The 10,800-nt window shown below is 35.3% G+C and overlaps 1 protein-coding gene across 1 annotated transcript; it reads left to right on the forward strand.

Moving 5' to 3' along the window:
- Nucleotides 1-495: 495 nt before the first annotated feature.
- LOC107801307 (uncharacterized) lies at nucleotides 496-7,570 on the forward strand. Its single transcript, XM_016624616.2, has 5 exons — nucleotides 496-1,350; nucleotides 4,514-4,598; nucleotides 4,703-4,872; nucleotides 5,595-5,869; nucleotides 7,104-7,570. The coding sequence occupies exons 1-5, from the start codon at nucleotides 975-977 to the stop codon at nucleotides 7,278-7,280; spliced, it is 1,083 nt and encodes a 360-aa protein (XP_016480102.1). The 5' UTR covers nucleotides 496-974; the 3' UTR covers nucleotides 7,281-7,570.
- The last annotated feature ends 3,230 nt before the right edge of the window (nucleotides 7,571-10,800 follow it).

The following is a 10,800-nucleotide window of genomic DNA, read 5'->3' on the forward strand; positions in this document are numbered from 1 at the left end:
ACCAGTGTTTACGAAGTCAATGAAAAATAGCCACTATTTTGCTGCAACAGAGACCAGTCCAGTATAATATACTGGAGTTCGGTGCACTTGTGTATGAACTCTAGCATATTATGCTGGACCAGTATACTTTGCTGACTCCAGTATAATATACTAGAGACTAGAGCACCGGTGCTCCAAACTCTAGTATATTATACTAGACAATTATACTTGCTGAAACTCCAATATATTATGCTGGAGTTCTAGTGTACTTATGCTGGAACTCCATCATATTATGCTGGAGTTCCAGCATACTTATCCTGAAACTCCAGTATAATATGCTGGAGTTCAAATATACTTATGTTGGAATTCCAGTATAATATATTGACATATTTTCCGGGTTGAACAGTGTTTTCGCTTAGATTTATCTTTACATGAAAAGTGACTAAATTTCGATTACTTTTAAAACTCGGCTATTTTTGAATGACCATATTTTTCCCGATCTTCTAAGGTGGCAATATGGGGGCCTTCTTCAGTACATTAAAGTAATCCAAAATTTCTAAGTCATACTGTTTTCTCCTCCGCCCATAGTTTCTTCTTCTTCTTCTTCTTCTTCCCGAGATCCCAATGCTCTTTCTCTGTTTTTCTCTTATCATCGTTCTTGAATTCCCCTGACATAGCCCTTTTCTTCCCTCTATATATTCGTTTTATTTCTATTGCAATGTTAATTGGTTCAATGGTTCATTCTTTTAGCTTTTCCCCTATGAATTTTTCTTTTACACGCATCTCTCTTAGGTGAAATTACATTTTTCCTGGAGTTTGGATCTAATTGGGATAAAGGGCTTACTGGGGATTTCAATTCTTGTGCAAAGAACACATAATTCGATTCATAAAATTGTAAAGAATTGATACCTTTTAGCTGAAATCTGTGTTTTCTAATCTGGGTTTGGCTCAGATTGATTAGAAAAATTGTGTATATTTCTAGAAGAAAAAAAAAGATGGTGACAGTGAATCTTGGAATGCTCCATTATGTATTGGACCATGTATATGGTGCGTTATTGCATAGAACAAAAATAAGCCCACCATTCTTTTCTAGAGGATGGGGAGGTACAAAGCTTGAGCTGTTAGAGAAAATGATTAAGCAGTTGTTCCCTGAAATTGAAGGACAGAATTGGCCTCCTACATTGGTGCAACCTGTTTGGAAAACAGTTTGGGAATCTCAATCAGCTACTTTGAGAGAAGGGATTTTTAGAACTCCTTGTGATGAGCAGCTGCTTGGTGCATTGCCTCCTGAGAGTCATATGGCAAGAGTTGCTTTCCTTTCCCCCAAATACACGCCGCCTCATAAGATGGCCTGTGTTGTTCATCTTGCTGGTAATAATGCATATGCTATTCCTTTTCTGGATTTTAAAAAAAATTTATGTCTTATATTCTTGCTGTTGTTTGGGGTTTGAGGCGTATTTGATTGATTAATTGATATATTCCCTTGAGTTAGACTAGTCTAGCTACTGGTTTTGAGATTAATGCTGATCTTTAGAGTTGGGTTCTGTAGTAGATTGATACTCAAATAGTAGAGGAACAGTTTGATTTCAGTTATCTATCTATTTGTGCTATTTATATGAGGGAAGCTAGGAAGGGGAGCCTTGGCGTAACTGGTAAAGTTGCTGCCATGTGACCAGGAGGTCATGAGTTCGAGCCGTAGAAACAGTATCTTGCAGAGATGCAGGGTAAGGTTGAGCACAATAGACCTTGTAGTACGGCACTTCCATGGACCCCGTGCTTAGCGTGAGCTTAATGCATCAGGTTCCCCTATATGAGGAAAGCTAGGTGTTTCAGTGTCATTTAATATATATTCAAGTTAAAGCGCTAACATTTGAGGGGATGACAGGTGATGTTCATAAGCATCAAACTGGTTGAAGACACAAAATTTAAGGTGGATTAACTAGATAAATTCTTGCCTTGTCTTTTCTCTTGTTTTCGCCTTTTGGTGGTTGTGTCTTTATTAACTAGATAAATTCTTGCCTTTTCTTTTTTCTTGTTTTCGTCTTTTGGTGGTTGTGTCTTTCAATCCTGGTCTTTAGACGACAAACCTTTTGAGAGAACATTGCTTGTATTAAGTTCATCTGCCCATTGATAACAAGAAAACTGCCGATGTAATTGTTAGCCACCATCCTTTTCGATGGTCTACTTGTGATTGAAAGCTGCAACTATTGTGGGCCGGCATAAAAAAGATCAAGAGCTGGTGAATCATGGTCATTGAGGATCATGATTACCTGTTTAGACTTCAGTAGGTCTTGCCTAGCTTATACCTATGACACATGTCATATCCAACTCTTCTGCCACTAGTTTGCATGCTAATTAACTTACATTTTCTTAATGGTCCTTATGGGTGCTTAGTAACACAACTTTTCTTATATGTATCAGTATCATGTTGTGGTCTATATGTGAAGTTTTATTTATGTTTACCAAATTTATTTACTACCTTGGCACCTTTGGGTTGCAATCCGTTTGAAAAATTGTGCCAAAGGGGTTTAGAGCATGTCATCTATAAGATAATATGAGATGAGCAAAAGTATGTAAAAAAGAAGTAAATGTAGTCCTTGTCCTAGATCTACTGTGAAAAGGAGTAATTTTTCATGGTTTAATATCGATCTCAATAATTGTCTTTGGAGTCCGTAGAGAAAAGATGATCGGATGTTTATGGTCTTAAACCATATATTTATCTCTAAAGAAGTTAACCGCAATCATGGAACAAATGGAAATTTTCCTCACCAATTGGCATGTCTAGGCCTGGCCTACTCATTCACGCCACCATAGAAACAATTGCGAATTTTTCAAAATAGATCCCCCATAGTAGGAATATTCAGAATTCAAATCATTGAGCCCAATGCTAACCTTTTTCACTGGATAAGAAACCTGACTTATGACTTCGAGAAGAAATAAAGAAAGATGAATCTTGTGTCTTGTAGGGTGAGATACATGTCAACCTTTTTTTTGATGATGAAGTGAATATTATTAACAAAGACATCAAAATGATGCAGATGTTACAAAGAAACAGAAAGTATCAGCCCAAAAATATCAACAAAAGATCTATCATAAGAAACCTGATAAATTCCAAAAAGGATTAAGGGTTATAAACAGGGGTAAGATTAACCCAGCTAAAAAGATTAACTAAACATTTGGCTTTAAGAGAATGATTGGCAGTTGAGACCCCATCAAATCATCTCTGATTCCTTTCGGTCCATATACACCACAAAATACAAGCAGGAACCATAGCCCAGATCCTTTTGATGGTTTTATCAACTTTCCATGAGCACCAACTCACAAAAGCCTCCCTGAGCAGTGAAGACCAAAAAGAGTTAGGAACATGTTCCACATGTCTGTTGCAATTGAGCAGTGAAGAAACAAATGGTTAATTGACTCAGACTTGCAGGGGCACATGTAACACCTATTAGGTAGCTGAAAATTTCTCCTAATGAGATTGTCTTGTGTTAAGCAAGAGCCCTTTAGAGTGATCCAGCTAAAACAGATAACTTTTGGTGGCAGCTTAGTTCTCCGGATTAATTTCAAGGCCATTGATCAATTATTTCTTTATTGGAGCTCAAGTGGGAGTAGCCTGCTTTGACGGAGTAAGTGCCCTCTTTGCTGTTGCCCCATTTAAGCATGTCTCTTCCCTGGCTGGCGACTATGTTGTTATGCAGGCTTCCAAGAAGTAAAGCCAGAACTTCTATCTCCCAATCATTAAGATCCCTTCTTAGGTTTAGATTCCATGTATTGTCCTCCCTGTTTTGAGCAATAGTAGAGTCTGGATTGGTTGCAATTAGGAATAATCTTGGGTAGACCTCCTTTAGTGTAATGTGCCCCAGCCATTTGTCTTTCCATAAGTGGATGTGTGCCCCATTTCCCACTTGCAGTGAACCTAAATGTATTGCATGATACAAAGCTCCCTTATATCGTATTATCATTTAGCCAACTCCAATTCATTTTCTAAATAATACCAGCTTTCTGTACAATTACAGGAACTGCCATCTATTGAAATTTCAAAATGTTGATGTTTGGCGAGGCAAAACTTGACATAGCTTTCTCATAAAACAATTTTCAATTAAAGAAATTACTTTTGTCCTTTTCTTTTTCATAATATAGTCCTATGTTGCTCGGACTCTCCGAAAATGTTGCCTGGTGTGTGGATCCTCCAAAAATAGTGTATTTTTGGAGGATCCGACACGGGTGCGGCATCATTTTGGAGAGTCCGCGCAACATAGATATAGTCCTACTAGAGTTTAATAATATTCCTTTCTTTATCATTGGCTGATTAGATGCATTTTTCAAATAGAAGCAATAGCTGCTGACAAACAGATGAATCACAACTATGCAAAAAAAAAAATTGATTTAAAAAAGAAAAAGAGAAGAAATGAACAAAGTGTTTCCCGTTGTCTTACATATTCAGAACTGTTGTAAATGCACTTCACTCTCCTACCCAACTCTGCCTTCACATTTTACATTTTTGAGTTCTTATTTTTAAGTTTTCCTTCTGCAGGTACTGGAGATCATAGTTTTGAGCGAAGATTGCGTCTTGGAGGTCCATTGCTGAAGGAAAATATAGCAACTATGGTGCTTGAGAGGTAAGAATTAATTTCATGGAGTAATATCGTAGTTTTCTTTCTTTTCTTTTTGGTTCTTTGAGTATACAATTCTTCTTGTTCTGATGGCCCTCAATATTCTGCAGCCCTTTCTATGGAAAAAGACGTCCATTGCTGCAGCGTGGGTCAAAGCTCTTATGTGTTAGTGACCTGCTGCTATTAGGACGAGCCACTATTGAAGAAGCTCGAAGTCTTTTACATTGGCTGGACTGTGAAGCGGGTTTTGGAAAGATGGGTATATGTGGACTTAGCATGGGTAAGGCATAATCCTCAACTTAAAATTTTAGCTTTTATGGTTGGTAAAACCCAAGTCACCATCTTTTTATGCATTTAAAGATGAATGGAGTATTTGGGCTGTTGAAATACTCAACCTAGTTTGACTTGTTGATCCAGTTTGAAAATCATTATCTTGGTTTAGTGTGCGTGATGGTGTGGAGATAGATAAGTAAGAATCTCTAGTTGATTCAGTTTTACGTGTGCATCTAGTGCGTAAGAGTGATTAATGGTTAGTATATGCAATGCTTTCGACAGTTGAAACTGATCCTAGTCGAAAAAGTCTAGAACTTTGTGTATGCTGGGAAAAAATTTAAAGACGCATGGTAGATTAAAGCTGGCAGAGAGAGTTATTTTTGAGGAGATGGGTGGAGCGGGCGACACAACCACTGGAGGAAGAGTAAGAAAGAACCTGTTTTTGGGTAATTACATGTTATGCTGTATGACCTTCTGTTAATGATAAAAACAAAGGTGTATAATCTTCTGCCTTTTTTCCTCATATGTTTTTCAGGGTTCCTCTACTTTTAGATCTACACTATTATCTGATAAAAGAGATTACATATGGGATATCAACATGTGTATCTGACCATTGTGCACGTGTATAAAGTACTTGCTAATACATATGGTTCAGAGCATTCATAAACTTCACGTCTTTATAAGGATTTTTTCTTTCGCCAAAATTTTGGTTTCTTTGATGATATCTAGGAGGAGTACATGCTGCTATGGTTGGAGCATTGCACCCCACACCTATTGCTACACTTCCCTTTCTGTCTCCACATTCTGCTGTTGTGGCATTCTGTGAAGGGGTGTTAAAACATGCCACTGCATGGGAAGCACTGAGAGATGATCTTGCCGTGCAGGAGGCTACTATGACACTTGAGGAAGTGAGAGAGCGGATGCGAAATGTGTTGTCTCTTACAGATGTTACACGGTTTCCAATCCCAAAAAATCCCAATGCTGTAATATTTGTTGCCGCTACAGTAAGTGCTAAATCTCACTTTTTTGATCGGTAGTGCTAGATCTCACTTTTTGCATGGTATATTTTTCTTGAGAGGGTCTGGAAGCATTTTGGTTGCTCCTTATGACTCCAATTTGTCCATTCCATGTCAAGCATGTTTATTCCTGCCAATCAAATGTCTATTCACACCATTCCTCCTCGATACTTCTTTATCTCATGTTGGTAACCAAACTAATATTTATTTAGTAGTGAAACTACTGACTTGGTTTTGAAATAGTAGCTGAACTAAGATTGAACTAATTTTTTTTTGAATCCACACTGTTCCATTTGTCTGAGCAGTAGTGGCCGAGTTGTTTTTCAATACTTTAATATTTTTCTGCACAGCAGTTTGATCTAGAAAATATATAAGGTTGTTTCCTGAGACAGTTTTGCACTTCTCTTAATGTAAAGAAAGTATGTACTCCTAATATGTTGCCTTGATCTTTCTTTGCCTTGAACATGATACCCCTATGATAATGGTAGAGTGTAAGATGGACCCAAAAGTACGCAGCCTCTTACTTCTTATGGAGCCATATGTAACAGTTGAGACTTCCATCTCATACGGCTTCTTCCCAAACTACCTTACCGGCTTTTGCTTTAAGCCACTATCTATGCACACAATTTTAGCTTGGACTCACCAATCATTTCATTTCGTGGTGTTGAGCGGTGGTGCTGGCCGTGTTGGGAAACCCCATTGAGCCCTTGTTTCCTCGATTGCATGTGGAGGGCATAAAGTTACAAGTCTAGAACTGCCTTTCCCTCTGAAGCAGAAAAGTGTCTCTAGGGTGCCACTCTAAATTTGCTATTATAAAATTAATCACGCACGCTGCTATGACTGAAGAACAGATATGAAAACTGTGGAACGCTGGAATCGTAAGTCCTTTGCACTATCTTGTCCAGAAAAAAGCTTCTTTTCCAGAAAAAAAGCTTACCTGACAACTTATAGATTTAGGAAGGAAACTTTGGAGGTAATGCGGAGCTGATTACATAGCCATATGATAGTTGAAAAAGAGGAGAAGAAAAGAAAACTGAAGCTGTTTAATACATGTAAACCTACTGCTGGAATTTTATGCGTAACATCCAGCAAAATTTTACATACGGGAGCAAAGCATGCACACTTTCGTTGCTTTATCAAAATGTTTTAGATAGCTCTCTTATAATTTCTTGCTTGTAGGGTTTTTAACCACATGGAATCTCATTAATCCTTGTTATTTTAGGATGATGGCTATATTCCAAAGCACTCAGTGCTACAGCTTGAAAAAGCTTGGCCTGGCTCAGAAGTTCGATGGGTTAGAGGAGGACACGTATCGTCTTTCCTTCTCCACAATGGTGCATTCCGCAGGGCAATAGTTGATGGACTTGACAGATTACAATGGAAGGAGTCACCTTTGTGACATTTCCATAGTTGTGAAGAACACATCATGTAATTATTAGGTGTTCCATCCTCTCATCCACTAATTGTCACAAAACTTGATACACCGAACCACAGCTGATATTTTCAAAGCATTTGGTGGAAAATGAAAAAAGAGTGCTGGAAAGCATTCATCCTTTACTTCTCTTTCTGTGCTGTATTACTTTAAAGTACAGTCTTTCTTTGTAGCTGTCAAAAAATAATTGAATTATTGTTGAAATTCATCTCTTTTTTTTTTCTTCCTGGTATGTCAGTATAGTGACAGATTACTTTGAGATATTGCACTCAAATTTATTACAAGAAAAGATTCGTGCACTCAATCTCAGGCAAAAACTGTTAGCAAAGGTAAGTCATCTGTTTTAAGCATAAATTGTCCTGCGAGTATATGCAATATTTTCCTGTGAATATTTTCTACATAACAACAAATTAAACTGAAAATTTGGTTAGTTTTATATTGAAAATATTTACAGTGTACTCGATAAATATTTTCTACAGCTTACTTTGAGATGTTACTCAATAAAAGGTTCGTGCCGTCAAAGACTAATCACAAAATCACAAAGAAAATAGATTCATAAGTTGTGTTGGGACAGCATGTGAATAGAGTGGAATTGGTTATAAGTAGCTGTTATAGGAATAACAGAATTAGGCTATTTTGGTTGCACTAAGTTTCTGCTTTTCTCATCTATCATTTTCTGCATTCTCTTCTCATCCCCTCTCTGTTTTCCCTTTCACTTATCTTCCACCATTCCATTGCTATTTTGGCTATTGTAATTCCATTTGGTTGAATCCATACTATCAGTCAGTTTGGGTGTGTTAATTGAGTTATTTCAGTGGTGCTTTCATCCAATGATCTTTCATCGATTAGGGAGATGAAGGATTCTGCTGCCAAGGTGACGGATTCTGTTGCCAAGGACCTCGCGGAATTTCAAGAAATACTTATGGACATGGTATCAATCAAAAAGAAACATTTATTATCACAATCTATATCTATATATTATTAAAAGGAGAGAACAAAGCCCTCTCCTTAAGCCAAGTGACAGCCTAAAAAAAAGCTACATGGCACAATTAGTTATTAGTTATTACTTTTGAATTCAAAAATATCTATAAAAAAGGAAAAATAAAAAATAAAAAACTACCATCTATATCTATCTATATATTATTAAAGGAGAGGACAGAGCCTTCTCCTTAAGCCAATTGGCAGCCTAAAAAAAGCCACATGTCATAATTAAATACTAATTAGTTATTTAATTAATAATTAGTTATTAGTTATTATTTTTGAATTCCTAAATATCTATAAAAAATGAAAAAAATAAAAAATAAAAAACTACCTTATATATATATATATATATATATATATATATATATATATATATATATATATATTAATTGGTTGCTTTATTTGAATTAATAAATATAGATATCTTATATAAATAACTACCCATTCAAATTGGGTGATAGTAGTTTCAAGTTGGAGTTTCAAAATTATTTTAAAATAAAAAACGAGCTATTAAAAAACAAAAAAAAAACAAAAAGAAGAAAAATTACCCATTCAAATCGGAGAGTAGTTTCAAGTTGAAGTTTTAAAATAAAAAATAAAATTTAAAAAGTTATTTAATTAATAATTAGTTATTAGTTATTATTTTTGAATTCAAATATCTATAAGATTATACACAATTATACATACATACATACATACATACATACATATATACATACATACACACACACACACACACACACACACACATATATATATATATATATATTTTAAATTTTGAATTAATTGGTTACTGTATTTGAATTAATAAATATAAATATCTTATAATTATCTATAATAAAACAAACTACTCATTCAAATTATGGAGTACTTTCAAGTTGAAGTTTTAAAATTATTTTAAAATAAAAAAATTAAGAAAAATAAAAAACTAAAAATTCACACATTCAAACCGGAGAGTAGTTTCAAGTTGAAGTTTTAAAAAAAGAAATTAAAAAAATTATTTAATTAATAATTAGTTATTATTTTTGAATTCAAATATATATAAAAAATGAAAAAAATAAAATATAAAAAAATACCGTATATATATATATATATTGATTACTTTATTTGAATTAATAAATATAGATATATTATAATTAGTTAATAAAAAACGATAATATAAATATATATAAAAATAACTATCTATTCAAATTTGGTGATAGTAGTTTCAAGTTGGAGTTCAAAATTATTTTAAAATATAAAAAATAGCTATAAAAAAACAAAAAAAAAAAGAAGAAAAATTACCTATTCAAATCGGAGAGTAGTTTCAAGTTGAAGTTTTAAAATAAAAAATAAAATAAAAAAATAAACAATTACCAATTCAAAATGGTGAGTAGTTTCTAAGTTGGAGTTTTAAAATTATTTTAAAATAAAAAAGCAAAAATAAAGCAATAAAAAAACTTTTGATTCATATTGTGGAATAGTTTCTTGTCACGACCCGGGTTTTCCACCCCCGGGAGTCGTGATGACGCCTAGTAATGTGAGCTAGGCAAGCCAATTATTTGAGCAATTTACTTCTTTATCCATTTTATACCTTTAAAAATTATAAAGCAATGACGTGTAAATAGCGAAATTATAATAAGCGGAAGAAATGTAGTAAAATATCTTAAATGTGAGTCTAATACAACTATTTAAGCCTTAATCACCCAGAACCGGTGTCACAGTACCACAGACGATCTAAGAGTGCTACATACAAAGTCTGAAAATAAACGATACACTGTTTCTGAACTAGGGAAATGAAACAGGAATAAAGGGATAGAGGGAGACGCCAGGGCCTGCGGACACCTGCAGGTCTACCTTGGATCTCCGTTGGACTGAAGGCAGCCTCCCAATCTACGGTCCGAAAGCTGCTCCGGGATTTGCACATAGTGTAGAGTGTAGTATCAGCACAACCAACCCCATGTGCTGGTAAGTGCCTAGCCTAACCTCGGTGAAGTAGTGACGAGGCAAGGACCAGACTACCAAATAAACCTGTGCAATTCAACTATATACAGCGGAAAAAAAAAGACAGAAATAAACAGTCAAGTATGGGAGGGGTAGCATGCTGCGGGGGAGATATCAATTCAGAATAGAAAGACAACAGGTAATTGAAAGAAATAATATATCTCGGATATCAACAAAGAACTAGAAATCAGTAAGTGCACGGCATCACCCTTCGTGCTTTTACTCTCGTTCTCACTAAAGCAATCAAGTAATGAAAATGTGCACGACATCACCCTTCATGCTTTTACTCTCATCCTTACCATATAATAAACATCGTGCGGCACGACATCACCCTTCGTGCTTTACACTCTTTCCTCACAAATCATACACGACATCACCCTTCGTGCTTTAATACTCTTTTCTCACAAAAATAACACACGGTATCACCCTTCGTGCTTTAACACTCTTCCTCACCCAAACAACAATCTCAAACAAGAGGGCAAGGGAATAAATGAAATTATAATAAGAGTCCCGACAAGGGAAC

The sequence above is a fragment of the Nicotiana tabacum genome, chromosome 6, assembly GCF_000715075.1.
Source record: "Nicotiana tabacum cultivar K326 chromosome 6, ASM71507v2, whole genome shotgun sequence".
In the NCBI taxonomy this organism is placed as follows: domain Eukaryota; kingdom Viridiplantae; phylum Streptophyta; class Magnoliopsida; order Solanales; family Solanaceae; genus Nicotiana; species Nicotiana tabacum.